Source organism: Scyliorhinus canicula, chromosome 3 (assembly GCF_902713615.1).
Source record: "Scyliorhinus canicula chromosome 3, sScyCan1.1, whole genome shotgun sequence".
Lineage (NCBI taxonomy): Eukaryota > Metazoa > Chordata > Chondrichthyes > Carcharhiniformes > Scyliorhinidae > Scyliorhinus > Scyliorhinus canicula.
In genome coordinates, this window is record NC_052148.1 from 48535856 (window position 1) to 48552749 (window position 16894).

The following is a 16894-nucleotide window of genomic DNA, read 5'->3' on the forward strand; positions in this document are numbered from 1 at the left end:
TTGCTATAATTTACAGATATAATCAAACTAAGCAGACACAGATTAATTGAATTCCATGGAGTTTATCAGTGGTTCACAGAAACATCAGACTTTGTCCATGGACTTGATGCAGTGATTGATTTCTCGCTCTCAGGTAATATGTATGCAAAGCAAAGGCATGACCCTTTGGTTCTGTTTACACAGGCAGCAGTAATGCGGATGATCTGAATCAACTACTGAGGCAAACAGCACCATGGTGTGCAAATTATGCTGCAAAATATCAGTATATTTGCAGCACAATTTTCTGCATTGGAGGCCGCTCTTCTCTGATAGCTTTTTTCATCACTCGTGTACGCAACTGTTGGAGGTTATAACATTTTACCACTTCTTTCCACTATCAGTTTCAACCACTTTCAGGTCACGAATAATTCCAGTAAGATATCGCATTGTATCCCATCCACACTGCCCAAATAGTGTCATAATCTTAATTTTAAAAAGCGTCCTCACACACGCTAATGTGGAAAATTGGCAAAAACTGACCAACGACTTCACAAATGCTGACCTCGCTCTGTACTCAACACTTTCATTACACGTTAATAAACTCAAATACACAGAAGTGCAGTTTGTAGTGACGGTGGATTTAGAACTTACTCAAGTGGAATTAAACGCTGAAGGCATGGGATTTATATTCCAAAGGGGGAAAATGATTTTATACATCATTCGGCACATTTTACAGCCAAAAACAAATTTGCCTTCCAAGCCAAAAATAATTTCTCCCGGTAGACGAACAGATGTTTTAAATATGAACATAAAAATAGTTAAAGGATTTCAGTAGAACTTTATAAAGGGCCAGATCCTTTCATTAAGAATTTCACTCCAGGTGACCTTGCAGTACGGAAAGACAATAAAGTGACAAACAGGGCTATTCGTTTATGTAGTGGGCATTGAATATAAAGAAAGGAAATAGGTCATGCATTAGTATTGTGTTAACTTCAGCTTCCCTTTTTGGGAACTGTATTGCAGCCATATAGCAAAGATTCATAAGAATGAAAGATTATAGTTGTGAAGAAACATTTGGGGGGTGGGGGGGATGAGATTCTCTGGCTGCATCGCGCCCGGTGCACATCTCACTGTGTCAGGAGAGTAGCGGAAGTGCCCCTCAACGGGGTTTACGTCAGGCACGAAACAATGTGCGATGCTCCCAGCTTGCTGCAGCTGGCATAATCTGGTTCACGCTCAGATTTGCACATTCGAATTCCTATTTAAATATGCCGGGACAGCTTGAAGCCAGATTCTCCCGGCTCCTGGTATTCCCCCCCCCCCCCCCCCCCCCCCTCCCACCAGCGCAGTGAGAAGCCAGGGGGAATCACAACTGGTCCCCACCACTGGACAGCAGGGCTGGAATTCTCCGGCTGTTTGCTGGCGGGGGGATTCTCTGGTCTCACTGGCGGTGCACCCCCATTCGTTGGTTTCCCGGCAGCGTGGGGTGGTTTCAATGGGAAATCCCATTGCCAAATGGTGGGAGTAGAGAATCCCGCAGCCAACAAACAGTGCAGCAAAATTCTCTGGGGGGGGGAGCTCTCAATGGAAAATCTAGCCCCAGAAGTGTTGACTGCACTGTGGGCTACGAGGACATTGGAGACCCCAGGTGGTCCGGGACGGCCCTGGCACCCCGACAGTGGCAACCTGGCACTGAAAGGATGCAGGGCTGGAAGGGGGTACTGAAATGGGAGGGAGGGGGTGTCTGAAACATGCATATGAATTGGGGGGGCTGAAAGGGGGGCATGAAGTCAGAGGACATTTGGTGACCCCATTGCATGGCTTTACTGTCATTTTGAGATTGTAAGAAGTCTTACAACACCAGGTTAAAGACCAACAGGTTTATTTAGAATCACTAGCTTTCAGAGCACAGCTCCTTCCTCAGGTGAGTGAGACTGACCAGCATCTCCACATCATAGTTATTTTGAGATTGGGCCGCCATTCATCTCTATGAAGCATGCTTGCTGACATGTTTAGGCCCCGCCCCTCACAGTCCTGGTTCAAAATTTGTCCTCATCCAAAAAAAATTCTAAAAGTGGGTGGATTACGATCCGGATCGCACCCAACCACCTGGCGGGAATCACACCTCATTTCCTGCCGGAGACCACAGTCAGAAATCTTTTGGGAGAATTTCGTCCCAGTTTTTAAAAAATAAAAGAACAGACTGAAAGTTATTCTTGTGTGTAATGAAAGGTTTAAAAAAACTAAATTGAGAAAAATTGATTCCAGCAGTTGCCGAATCAATAGAAAATTCGCAGATAACACTGGGGAAATAGGGAGAGGGAGGTTAGGTTAGCTCCAATAAGCTCTTCAGAGACAACCGAGTAGCTACTGAGGCAAAGATTAGAAATGCACTTCAAACTAAATGTTCACTGAATTCTGAAGGAAAAATTATAAATATGAATATGGAAAGGAACAGTGAATGTAGATAAATCTGGTTGAGGAACAAGCACCATTAGAGGTGAGACAAGTTGCATGACCTGTTCCTATGGTGTTATTTACGTTTTTCATATGGATAGTTTGGTGCGTGTGAATTCAGAAACCCCAAGCAAAATAGACATCTGAATGCCCACAGTATCCAGGTAACAATTAATCACAAACACAAGAGCACAGAGACTCTTAAAGAAATCTTCATGAAAAGCTCACAGTAATCATTTTCAACGCGTTTCCATCAACGCCTGAGGGCTGAAGGCAGCAGGAGCTGGTTCATACACCAAGTATGAGCACTGAATACGTATAAAAGTCATTCTCCGAGATGTCCAACGTTGGTGGAATAAACAATCAATCACAATATGCCCTTTTAATTTATTATCCAAGTGGGAAGATAAGCTAGGTCAATATTATTTTTTGAACGGAATTATCTGGAGTTGGTCAAGTGTTTTTCAGTTATTAACTGGCTTAACATTACTTCCAGGTTTCAATTACCTGCTGAAGTTCCGTTTTCTCTCTGGTGTGGGTGTCAACCAGGATGTTGCGTTCTGCCTGGGATTTCTCAAGTTCCTTGCGGAGTTTCTCAATCTCCTCCTGTAAACTAGTTGTTCGGTTCTCATCTCCCTGGTGTTCCCGACATCGGTCCAACTCCTTGCTAAGCTTATTGATTTCGGTAGCTTGTGCCGTGGTCACTGCCATTAGCTGCTCGGCCAACGTCTTGTGCTCCTTGTTCTGAGGAAAAGATCATAAGCATGGATCAACTGTATGGATGAAATCACATGCACTGCTCTGGACTTCACAAAACACATAACAGAAAGTTCTCTCTTATAAAGATGAACCCAAGTGGGTGATTCCCAACTGAGAACATTTTCAAATATTACTAAAAACCTGGGAGGTTTCTATCCACTACTCAATCTGGAACACGGTTTTCATGAACTTTGTACTGAAGGCTACTATCCTAAACAGAGTTTTTCTCAAAGGCAATTTTCAGGAATGCTTCAATGTGATGCTCTGGGAGTGCTGGGTTGTCTCTATATTGGATTGAGAATGCCCACCAGTGCCACCACATCAAGAGGCACCAGGGATTAGCAGTAGATGTCAGATTTGGTAGCAAGGCCCATACCCAGAGAATTAAAAACATCTCACAGCTGGAGATCTTTAAGTGGATGCCGAGCGTTTCCCGACAAGGAGAGTGACAAATGTTCTATTATAAAGCCTTTCATTTAGGTGGGGCTTGGGGAAGGTGAGTAGAATGCCTTCTTCTCCCAACATAGGAAAAGGAAAAGACAGTGCTACTAATATCCATCAAGAGATTCAGGTGAATGGAGGCCATGAATTGGAGACTGAACTAAAACGGAACAGAAGCTTTGTTGATGGGCACAAATGATGGCAAAAGCTCACTCCCGGGCTATATTCTATGTATTGTTGGGATGAAACTGCAAAGTTTGGAAAATACATAATGATTATTGTTTAGTAATGCAATATTGTGCAGAGATGAAAACTGGTGTCATCACATAAACCCCACTACAAGTCAACCCCTGCTCAGCAATTCTTTCTCTCCTCCCCCCCGCCCCCACCTATTCCCCTCAAGTTTCCTCCACTCTTTCCCCCCCCACTCCCCAATTTTCACTTTGGGGTTATACAAAGTTTAAGGCATTAAAACGGGGTCACATCAGGAAAACATTTGGGAAGCACAGTTTAAAGAAAAGGTAAGAAAGGGGAGGAAAATCAGGATGAAAAATTGCTTTCATTATTCAAATGAATCAGTATTTACACTCAAAATTAGACACGATTGCCAAAAATTCCGCACTTCGAATTTCATTTACTTAGACACAGTAAAGCAAATATACAAATGGGAGCATTATTCACCCGTTCCCATTTTTATTTAATAGCACTTCCTAAATTTACATTGAACTTGGAAATTAAACCAAGGCCATTCTTACTTGATCATCCACTTTTCTTTGAAGCTGAACCACTTTGTTTTCCATTCCGCTGGTGAGTTTCTTGTAGTGTTCGACTGACTTTGCTTCAATCTTCAGCGTCTTTAACTCACGGCGTGCCTTCATGCGCCGGTAGCAGCACTGGAGATAGATGACCGCATTGCGTATCCGGCAGAACCTCTTTCGAGCCATCCAGCCCCTTACACACTTCTGAATAATACTGGCTTTGTGCTGCCGGAGCAACTGTGGGAATTAGATGACACAGAAAGATCAGGAAAAACCCGGCACCACTCAATCACCTACGCAGAAGAGAGGACATCGAAATACAGCCCCAAGACCACAAAATGACAGGTTTTGGATTCATAGCTACAATTCCCAAGACAGCAAGTCTCCCATGTGCGACTCCTGCTTGGGTCACTGTGCAGAGTCTGCACGTTCTTCCCGTGTCTGCGTGGGTTTCTTCCGGGTGCTCCGGTTTCCACCCAGTCCAAAGGTATGCAGGTTAGGTGGATTGGCCGTGCTAAATTGCCCTTAGGTTACATGGGGTTGCTGGGTTATAGGGGTAGGGTGCAGGTGTGGGTTTAAGTAGGGTGCTCTTTCCAAGAGCCGGTGCAGACTTGATGGGCCAAATGGCACTGTAAATTCTATGATTTCTATGATTCTATGAAAAGCACAAACATTTAAAAGTAAAGTCGCCATTGTCCCAGGTGACCATAGGCTGCTTTGAGGGGGAGAGCTGACTGGTGGTGATTTAATCGGAAGATTGCCACACCTCAGGTGAGGGGCAAGGTCGAGAAGGCGGGGCCTTCATAAATAACCTCAGCCAGTACGGGAATTGAACCAGTGCTGTTGGCACTCGCTCTGCTTAACAAACCAGCTGTCCAACCAACTGAGCTAAACCGGCCCCCAATGTTCATTTACCCGAGAAGGAAATGGGCATTGTTAAAAATAAAGCCATTATATAAAGCACTGAATGAATTTCAACATCCTCCTCAAGATTTAGAACAATCCGTCCAGATGAGGGTACTTACAACCCCGTTGATTTTTTTCACCATTCCATTGTCAGGGGATCAGTTGTGTAATGGGTTTGTTGTACTACAGACCACATTTATTGCAATGACTTTCATTTTCAATTAAAATTTAACCACCCCACTAACACTGTGCACTGCAATAAGATGCATCATTTTGGCACATTCACTTACAAATGTGAATGGTTCAACTCTTCCTGCATTCTACTGTGTGCCACGAAAATGTTATTGAAAAGGTGCTATCCAACACTCGCGTAACATGAACATGAGTCTTCAGAGTGAGTTCAAAAAATATATTGAATTTTAATGAGAAAGACCTGAGGCACTCAAGGCAGATTGGGTTTTCAATAAAAATAGGCGGAAAGATTAAACATAAAAATTACATGATTAACAAGAGAGAGTAATGGAAGATGTAGAGAATATAAAAGGTAGATGGCAGAGTGTCAAAGCTCTTGACTTTGTTGACTGCTGATGTATGCAACTACAAAGCCTCAAGGATCAGATACAAATCCACATTCCATGTCATTTGCAAATATCTAACCCTGCCAATACTAACCAATCCTGGAGTTCTATTTAGAATTTGTCCTTTGGGTAACAGGCCTAAAAAACACAATTTTCAACGTCTAGGCTCACAAAATTCAATTAACACAAAGCTTCAAGGAGTAAATCAATCACAAATAGAACTACAGCAATTCCTCACTCAATGGCGTTGTTGCATTCTTGGAAAATGCAACTTTACGCAAAATGACATTAAGTGAATCAGATTTACTCATTAGAATTGTTGTACAAACTGAAACTAGATATATGAGGCAGTCAAAGATCAGATTATTGTTCCCGGCCCCGGGTCACTGTCCGTGTGGAGTTTGCACATTCTCCCAGTGTCTGCGTGGGTCTCACCTCCACAACCCAAAGATGCGCAGGGTAGGTGGATTGGCCTCGCTAAATTGCTGCTTAGTTGGAAGCATTTTTTTTAAAAGGTCAAATTATTGAAATGGTGGTTGACCGGTTTATGATTTTTTCATTTATGTTCTCAGTTCCCGCTCTCGATTAATAACAAAATGGTTCATAATTTTCCTCTCCGGTGATCTGGATGCAGAGTTAGCTCGGGAAGGAAGATGGATGATCTATTTATCCTCCAGTGTTCGCATGACAAGATCAGCGAGAGTTGTGCACACACAGGGAACAAGTGCGTTGCCGTGATTTCAGATCTACCTCCCCCAGCCCTCCTTATTCTGCAGATATAAAGCTGTCTGCTACACTGGCAGGCTAGAGTCGGTGATACGCTCAACAAGGCCTGGGAGATTTCAAACAGAATTAGGTCCTTTCCAATCATGTCTGGCACGGTGGCACAGTGGCTAGCACTGCTGCCTCACAGCGCCAGAGACCCGGGTTCAATTCCCACCTCGGGTGACTGTCTGTGTGGAGTTTGTACGTTCTCCTCGGGCCTACATGGGTTTCCTCCCACAGTCCAAAGATGTGTATGTTAGGTGTATTGACTATGCTAAATTACCCCTTAGTATTCAAAAGGTTAGGTGCAGTTATTGAGTTATGGGGATTGGATGGGTTGTGGGCCTGGTGGGGTGTTCTTTGGGAGGGTCGCTGCAGATTCGATGGGCCGAATGGCCTCCTTTTGCACTGTAGCGATTCTATGATTCATGGTTGAGTGACTTTGAAATGATCAGCTAGAAAATGACAGCACTTAACTCTGTTTAAAATGGTCCAGGAACAGTCAATCAATGCTTGATGTTTATAAACAATGTGGTTAGGCACTTCAAAGTTACTCAACTGTGAAGGAAGATGATAGAGCAATGCTGACAACTGGGGTGCACGGAAGCTGTCAATCACAGCCGAGTTAAATCAATATCAAAGAGAAATGAATGAATGGCTGGCAGATCAAAGACCTGAGGGGGTTTAAACGCAAGTGACTGGTTTTCTCTTTCCAGGAATTGACAGGTGCTGCTTCCAGTGTCTGAGCCAGCAGCGGTAATGCTCAGATGGGTGGTAAAGCAGTAATTTCTTTTCACTTCCACTTTTGGACTGCTTTCTAGCTTCCAGCTTCTGTGAACCATGCTTGTGGCTAACGATGCCCTCGCTGTGTCTCCTCAGGAGAAGCTCTCCCATTAGCGCCGGGAGAGGGCCCAGACTGGCGGTGGTGTGCAAGACTTAAGAATCCTCACCTCCTTCGAGGACCGTGCCTTGGAGGTGACTGGGGTGGCTGAGGACAGGGCAGTCACACGCACACATACACACACACACAGACACAGAGGCTGGCGGATGCTGCAGAGGTGAGGAACCACCGGGTTCCACCAGGGGGATGTGTCAAACGCGAGTTGTTATTGACCATCGTTCCCACTGACCACATGTCCATTCCCCCGCAAATTCCCCGGCCAACGCCGCCGGCCCATCCTGGGCAGAACCCTTTCCAGCCTCCCAGGAGAGGACCTCGGAGGAAAGTTCCGAGGATCCCACCATAATAGTCGCAGCACAGCTGTCACCCCATCCTCCACCAATGCAGATACACAAACCTCAGTGGGACATGTTAGTGGTCAGGCTTGGGGAGCACAATCTGGTGAGCATCACAGTGTTGCTGATATACATCTGGTGGAGGCAGGAACCTCAAGGTGAGGGGGGGGGGGGGTTAAGGGGCAGCAACATTGCGAGAGTGGGGAGTTGTATTACACATTAAACACCCTTCTCCACAACCAATATGGTGCCTGTCACTTTCCACCGTAATGTGGGCCGGCCTCTGATCCCTTGGCCCATCTCTCCAGGCACCGCCCCGCCCCCGTTCCCAGGCACACTGCGTGCAGGTGATGGGTGTGAGTGAGAACTCACCAGACAGGCGGGGGTCACACTATGGCATAGATAGAGGAACACTGGTGCTCAGTACTCTGCGGGTTATCATCACAACCCCTGCCCTCAACAGTGACCCGCTGACAGAGCCGACAGTCCCAGCACCCTGGAGTGATGTGACACATACCATGGGAGGGTGGGAAATGGGAGTGGGGGGTCACGGATTAGGCCAGGTCCTAAGTAAATCAGGTGAGTATGAGGGCCTCGCTGGCCCTCCGGGCTTGCCGGACCCTCTCCGCTGCTGCCTGTCCTGCAGCCTCCGGCTGGTCCTCATGTTCCTTCACGGCCTCGCCCTCCAGCCTCTGCTGGTCCAATGAAATGAAATGAAAATCGCTTATTGTCACGAGTAGGCTTCAATGAAGTTACTGTGAAAAGCCCCTAGTCGCCACATTCCGGCGCCTGTTTGGGTAGGCTGGTACGGGAATCGAACCGTGCTGCTGGCCTGCTTGGTCTGATTTCAAAGCCAGCGATTAGCCCTGTGAGCTAAACAGCCCCTATGCCGCCTCATCATCCTTATCCTCCTCAGAGATGGCCACATGTTCCTCATCACCAACCTCCAGCATGAAACCATGCTGCTGTGCCAGGTTGTGGAGGGCACAGCAGTTCACCACAAAGCGGCTGACCCTCCGGGTGGTGAACTGCAGTGCACCACCAGAATGGTCAAGGCATTGGAACCGTATCTTGAGGAGTCCAATGCACCACTCGATCACAGCCTGAGTAGCCACAGGGGCCTCATTGTACCGGGTCTCCTCTTCAGTTTGTACTGCCGTCATTAGCCAGGTCCTCAGTGGATACCCCTTATCACCCAAGAGCCAGCCGTCCAGCTCGTCGAAAAGGCCGTGATGACTGACTGCCCCAGGACGTAATTGCCATGGACACTCGCTGGGCAGCATGCACACACGTGCATTATCTTCATCTGATGGTCGCACATGAGCTATGTGTTGAAGGAGTGGAACCCATTCTGTTAACATAGGGCACCCCCATTTGGCCAGTTAAGCGCAGGGAAACATGCACGGCTTCTATGACCCCCTGGACCTGGGGCATCCCAGCGATGGCTGGGGAACCTGCAGCCCGGGCATCTTTTTGGGTTTGGTCCATGTGGAAGACGATGTAGTGTTCTGCCCGGACATACAGGGCATACCTGTCGGATGCACCTTTTGGGCTGTGGACTGAGAGATGCCACACAGGTCCTTGCTCGCACACTGGAATGATCCAGAGGTGTAAACGTTCAGGGCTACGGTGATCTTGACGGCCACCGGGAGGTGGCATCTGCGCGAGGATATGGCACAGATGCCACATTGTTCCCCCCCGGGTCCCTCCTTAGCCTGATGGGCGGCTAGGTCCTCAGGGTGAGGGACGGGGTCCAGTACATGGGACGCTGCCTTGAGCAGCTGCAGACTGCTGCTGCCGTCTCCGGCCTCTGGCCGCCCAGCGTAGCAGTAGCACCACTAGGGCAACGTCTGCATCCAAACCCCCTACCATAGCGTTCAATATCTGTAAGGAATTGGGAGAGAATGGGAGACTGACAAACAGCGGTGGCTCCCACCCCAGGACCCTCCATTCCTCCCTTGATCCCCTCTTTCCTCCCCCACCCTTCACCCAGAACCCCCTGCCCATGCACACCCTGCCGCAGAGGGCCCCCCCTCACCGGACTCCAGACCCTGTACCCCGGACGCCCGCCTGGAGCTGGTGATGGACTCCTCTCCGTGGCACTCGCCTATCCTCTGACCGTGGACATGTCCCCAGAGCTGTGTCCCATTCCCTGGGTGTTTGGATGTTGGTTGCTGCGTGTGTGGTGTTGCCTCCTGCAGTGACCAGGCATTGTGGTCTGATTGGGATGCTAGTCAATAAGTCCCACATGTGGCATGGCCGACCCATCCACGGGGATCCAATGGGTTGCATGAATTGCTCACTTAACCACGATTACCAATTCCCTATTTGCAATAGCCTTCAGCTCACAGCCAGAGGCCTCGGCAATCAGCGGGGGTTATGGATGATCGTTGGGGCAGACAGCCAGAGACAAGAATTGCCCCTGGAATGTGTAGACATGATCCAGGAGTTGGCATGGTGGTGCCGCAAGCGGTTGCGCCCCGGTTGACCCCCCAGCACCTGCCCCCCACCCTCCCATGGCAGCCCACCCCCAGCCGACGGTCCCCACCCTTCCCTGAGCTGAAGGGCAGCATGCCCAGCGCCCCGGACTCTTTGCCTGTGAGCAAAGATGGCTACTCACCTCCTTGACCCCCCACAGAAGCCCTTCCATCAGGTTCACAAAGGAGCACTAATCGGCGCCAGCGTGAGCACTTGCTGGGGAGGCCGCTGAATCACGGGAGGCCATTGCATTGGGGTCGCTCCCATTAATTGTATGGAACTAGGACTTAAGTGGTGAATATTGGATTCTCGCTACGCTACGGCGAGATCCTGATTTCTCCTTCGGGAGTGGTCCAGTTGCATCACAAACTGTTTGATACCTGGCACGGTTCCCACTATTCACGGGCCTCGTTCTACTTAAGCGAGAGCGCATCGTGGTGGAGAATCGCAGCCTTAGTCTCCCAATGGTGTATCTTACCCAAGTTCATACTTTATTATTAAATTCAAAGAAGAGACAGAATGAGCAGTGTTTCTCCCAGTTTGCAGCATTCCCGTTGGCTGCTGCTGGCCACAGTCAGCACCTTCGCTTTTTCCACCACTTACCCTAGGGTCACTTTCGGTGCGACCAGTGGCCTAAAACTCATCTTCTGAAATGGTAAGCTGCCTGTGGAGGCTGTAATGCCTCAGTTATTTCTTTTTGGGCTGACTCTAGGCCCCCCTGGCAGGACAGACGCTTCCAGCATTGATTCTGTTCTTGGTGGTAACCCCAGACAAATTTCTGCCCCACATTGTGCCAAATGAGAAGCTTAAATAAAATAACCAGCTCGGGGGTACCTACATACACAATTCCCCAGGTAGTCTGGTGTTGTGATAATGTTGAAAAACCAATCACCTCCACCTTCAATGATGGAATATCATTTTTTGAATAATAACAATCTTTCTTAGTTGTCACAAGCAGGCTTACATTAACACTGCAATGAAGTTACTGTGAAAATCGCCACACTCCGGCGCCTGTTCGGGTACAATGAGGGAGAATTCAGAATGTCCAATTCACCCAACAGCACGTCTTTCGGGACTAGAGCAAAGAGAAGTGCATTGGCCTGAAAACACATGGTTCTGTGGCTGCTCTCTTCCCCGCTTTTGAAAAGTTTGACAATTAAATCCTAATTTTTCATGAGATTCTCGGCCCAGGAGTGTGAAACACTTACCTCATGGTACACTTGCCTGACAAACCTTCCACGAGCGTAAGCCTGAATCGTGATGGCTGCATTGCGAACCTGCAGGTACTCACGCCGCACAGCAAGCATCCTGTACTGCTTCTGGAAAATTATCGTGGCTCTTGTTTTCCGTATGAAATCCACCAGCCTGAGGATGGGAAAAGAATGAACAAAGATAAACAGTGAGTGAAAACAACAAAGCACGAGGACAAGCCTGCCTTTAAAACTGGATGCAAGCGATCCAATACACCTGAAAATGTGTCTTTTAATATCTGCAATCAAGGGGACTCTGAAATCAAGTCAGGCTCAACGGTTTGGTGAGGAAAGAGAGGGAGACATTGACACTGGGAGATGGTGCAGAGGGAAGAGGAAGGACATGGGGAAAGAAAGTAGAGCACTGGGTCAGAGGATTGGGACTCAAAGTGAGAGGAGGTGGTTGAATAATGGTGTCTGCAACAGTGTGTAGAATAGGCTTCTAATGCTTACTGTTCAGAAACAAGGAAATAAAGGACAAAATTCCATTAAGGTCCCAATACCTGGGACACCAACACCTTCAGGAGACCAGGTGAGGGAGTTTTCTATTAATAAAGTGTATCAAATATGAAGATGGAAGAAACAAGTCTATATTATATAAATCGTGTATTCTATTGATTCTGATGATCATCCTGAAGCTGGAACCCATTTCTCCCCCCATAAAACTATTAGGACAGATGTGGTAAAATCAGACCAGGCTCAGCTCTGATACTCCTACAGTCAAACAGCTTGCAAATAATTGCTATCTAGTTCCAAGGATAACAAACAATCATTTGGAGAAGTAACAAGGAACTGTTGGTATTTGGAGAACTGAACCTCGGCATGAGGCAGCCACTCCAGGAGAGGAGCAAAATAGTTGCATGAAAATGCAATTCTATTTATTAAGTTTCTGCAAAGTAACTTTTATACTTAAGGAGAGGGACACTGAAAACATGTCAAACCCAGTATAAACATCAGGTACTCCCATATTCAAGGGATGTGGGCTTCACTGGCTAAGCCAGCATTCATTACCCACCCCTAATTGCCCTTGAGAAGATGGTGCTGAGCTACCTTCTGGAACTGCTGCAGTCCATGTGGTGTAGATACATCCACGATGATGTCAAGGAGAGAGTTCCATGGCCCCTGTCATAGTTCCTTGTGTGTTGGTGGAACTACACACATCCGGGCAAGGGGAGAGTATTTCATCACACTGCTGTGCCTTGTGGATTGTGGACAGGTTTTGGGGAATCAGGAGATGCGTTACTTGCTGCAGAATTCCTAGCCTCTAACTGGCTCTTTTAACCACAGTTTCTATATAGCTAATATAGCTTCTGGTAATGATAATCTCCCAGGATGTTGAAGTGGGGGATTCAGTGATGGAAATGCCATTGAATGTCATGGGGCGATGGTTAAATTCTCCCTTATTGGGGATGGTCAGTGCCTGCCATCTGTGTGTGATGCGAATGCTACTTGCCACTTTTCACCCAGGCCTGGATTTTGTCCATAGAGTCGTAGAATCATGCAGCACAGAAAAGACCCTTCAGCCCATCACGTCTGTGCAGGTCAAAAACAACCACTTAACCATTCTAATCCAATTTCCCAGCACTTGGCCCATAGCCTTGCATGCACTGGGATCGCAAGCGCACATCTCGTTCTTAAATATTATGAGGGTCTCTGCCTCCACCACCCTTTCAGGCAGCGAATTCTAAACTCCCACCACCCTCGAGTAAAAAGATTTTTCCTCCCATCCCCTCTAAACCTCCTGCCCCTTACCTTTAATCTAGGGCCCCTGGTCATTGACCGCTCCAGCCAAGGGGAAAGGTTGGTTCCTGTCTACTCTATCTATGCCCCTCATAATTTTATAGATCTCAATCTCCTCAGTTTACTCTGCTCCAAGGAAAATTACCCCAGTCTATCTAATCTCTCTTCATAACTAGAAATCACCAGCCCAGGGTACATCCTGGCAAATCTCCTCTGCACCCTTTCAAGTGCTATCACATCCCTCCTGTACTGTGGATTCCAGAAATGAACACAATACTCTAGCTGTGGTCTAAACAACATTTCATAACGTTCCAGCATAACCTCCCTGCTCTCAAACATTATATCTCGGCTAATAAAGGCAAGTATAACATAGATAATAGTAGTGTACCATACTATACAAAGTCTTGCTCCATTTGACCATGGACTGATTCAGTATCTGAGGAGTTTCGAATGGTCTTGGATGATTGTGCAATCATCACCGAATATCCTCACATCTGAGCTTATGATAGAAGGAAGGTGATTGATGAAGCAGCTGAAGATGGTTGGGCCTAGGCCACTACCCTGAGGAACTTCTGCAGTGATATCCCGGGACTGAGATGACTGACCTCCAATAAGCACAATCACCTTCCTTTGTGCTAGGTATGACTTGAACAAGGAGTTTTCCTCCTGATTCCCATTGAACCCAGTTTTCCTGAGGGCTCCTTGATGCCACACTCAAGTCAAATGCTGCCTTGATGTCAAGGGCAGTCACTCCCACCTCACCTCTGGAGTTCAACCCTTTTGTCCATTTTTGAACCAAGGTTATAATGAGGTGAGGAGCTGATTGCCCTGCCAGAACACACACTGAGCAGCAGTGAGCAGATTATTGCTAAGCAAGTGCTGCTTGAAAGCACTGTTGTGAACCCGTTCCATCAATTTACTGATGATCAAGTGTATCACAGCCTGGTATGGCAACTGCTCGGCCCAAGGCCACAAGAAATTTCAGAGAGTCGTGAACACTACCCAGTCCATCACACAAACCTGCCTCCCATCCATTGACTTTATCTACACGGGCAGGTGATACAAAATTCTGAGAACACGCACAGATTAAAAAACAGCTTCTTCCCCGCTGTTACCAGACTCCTAAATGACCCTCTTATGGACTGACCTGATTAATACTACACTCTTGTGTGCTTCACCCGATGCTGGTCTCTATGTATTTTCATTGTGTACCTTGTGTTGCCCTATTACGCATTTTCTTTTCTTCTACTAAATGATCTATTTGAGCTGCACGCAGAAAAATAATTTTCACTGCACCTCGTAGAAGTGACGATAAACAAATCCAATCCAATCCAAATGATCCCCCATCACAGAATATTGAAACCTTGCCAATGTGTACAACAAGTTTGGCCAGGCATGAGGCAGTTGAAGGGATCCCAAGTGGGGGCAAAGTTATGTAAACCTCCCCCCCCCGACCCCAAAGGGTAGAGGCACATGCCTGGGCACTGCGTACTTGTGGTGGGGGGTTGCGTCAATGTGTGGTGGGCTATACCAGAAATTGTGGGGGGGGTTCTGTGAGCCTGACACTTTGCCAAAATCTGGTAAGATTACAACCAAAGAGTCTGACCAAGAGATATTGACAGGTTAAACGAGTGGGCAAAAACTTGGCAGATGGAATATAATGTCGGAAAATGTGAAATGCACTTTGGCAGGTAGGGTAAATAAAGAAGCTGGATATTATTTAAATGGAGAAAGTCTGCACAAAACTACAGCTCCGAGGGATTTGCAGAAATTTGTGCATGAAATCACAAAAGGCTAACATGCAAGTTTAGCAGGTAATAGGGAAGGCAAATGGAATGTAGGCATTCATTTCAAAGGAAATGGAGTATAAAAATACAGACATCTTGCTGAAACTATACAAAGTGCTGGTTGGACCACACCTGGAATACTGTGAACAGTTTTGGTCCCTTACCTAAGGAAAGATATACTGGCATTAGAGACAGTCCAGAGAAGGTTCACCTGGTTTATCCTGGGTATGGAGGGATTTTCTTACGAGGAGAAGTTGAGTATGTTGGGCCTGTACTCATTGGAGTTTAGAAGAACAAGAGACAGCCTCATTGAGACATACAGAATTCTAGGTGGCTTTCCAGGGTAGATGTTGAGAGGTTGTTCCCCCTTGTGGGTGCATCTCGGACCAAAAGTCAATTTCAGAGTAAGGGGTTCCCATTTAAGGCAAAAATGAGGAGGCATTTTTCTCTGAGAGGTTAGCGAATCTGTGGAATTCTTTATCTAAGAGGGCAGTAGATGCGGAATTAAGTATGTAAAATGCTTAAATAGACAGATTTTAAATCAGTAAAGCAATCAAGAATTATGGGGATAAGGTGGGAAAGTTGAGAATTATCATTTCAGATCAGTCATGATCTCATTGAATGATAGAGCAGACTTGATGGGCCAAATGGCCTACTTCTGTTCCTATGTCTTATGCTGTTGGTGTGGTGTACGTGGACTTCCAAAGAACATTGAATTTAGTGCCTCAAAAAAGACATGTGAGCAAAGTTATAGCTCATAGAAGGAAAGGAACAGTTGCAATGCGGGTACAAAATTGGCTGACCAATAGGCGGCATGATGCCAGTGGTTAGCACTGTTACCTCTCAGTGCCAGGAATGGGGGTTTGATTATGGCCTTGGGAGTCTGTCTGTGTGGAGTTTGTATATTCTCCCAGTGTCTGCATGGATTTTCTCTGTGTACTCCATTTTCCTCCCACAGTCCAAAGATGTACAGATCAGGTGGGTTGGCCATGATCAATTCATGGGGTTACGGGCTGGGGTGGGGGCCCAGGTAGAGACTTCTTCCAGAGGGTTGGTGTAGATTCAATTGGCTGAATGGTCTCCTTTATTGTAGTGATTCTATGGTTAATGGATATTCCTTGACTGTAAGAAGACCCCCTATTTTTTCCTGATCTAGATCATATGTGCAGGATGCAATTGCAAAGTTTGCAGATGATACAAAGCTTGGAAGTATTGGAAACTGTGAAGAGGACCATGTAGAACTTCAAGAGAACTTGGACAAGTTGGTGAGTGGGCAGATAGGTGGCAGTTGAAGTTCAATGTGGAGAAGTGTAAGATGATGCATTTTGGTAGGAAGAGCATGGAGAAACAATAGAGAATAATGGTACAATTTTTAAGGGGCGGAGGAGCAGAGGGACCTGGGTATATATGTGCATAAATCACAAAAGGTGGTAGGACAGGTAGAGAGCGCGGTTAATAAAAGCTTTAGTCGTGGGATAGGCTAGTCATAATATGTTAACTTTCCAAAGGGGCAGCACGGTGGCACAGTGGTTAGCACTGCTGCCTCAAGGCGCCAGGTTCGATCCCGGCTCTGGGTCACTGTCTGTGTGGAGTTTGCACATTCTCCCCGTGTTTGCGTGGGTTTCGCCCCACAACCCAAAGATGTGCAGGCTCATGCTAAATTGCCCCTTAATTGGAAAAATGAATTGGGTACCCTAAAATTTTAAAAAAGCAGAAAAAGAAAAAAAAACTTTCCAAGTATGCATGTATGATGTGATCAC

At 46.7% G+C, this 16894-nt stretch overlaps 1 protein-coding gene across 4 annotated transcripts in view; it reads right to left on the minus strand.

The window, feature by feature from the left end:
- Window positions 1–16894, minus strand: part of myo5b (myosin VB) — a 299598-nt gene that overhangs the window by 77602 nt on the left and 205102 nt on the right. For all 4 annotated transcript variants that reach the window (XM_038790508.1, XM_038790510.1, XM_038790509.1 and 1 more), the window contains exons 20-22: window positions 11566–11722; window positions 4392–4631; window positions 2944–3180 (exon numbers count right to left, since the gene is read on the minus strand). In XM_038790508.1, coding sequence (XP_038646436.1) covers window positions 2944–3180; window positions 4392–4631; window positions 11566–11722 — 634 coding nt within the window. The remainder of the gene's footprint in view (window positions 1–2943; window positions 3181–4391; window positions 4632–11565; window positions 11723–16894) is intronic.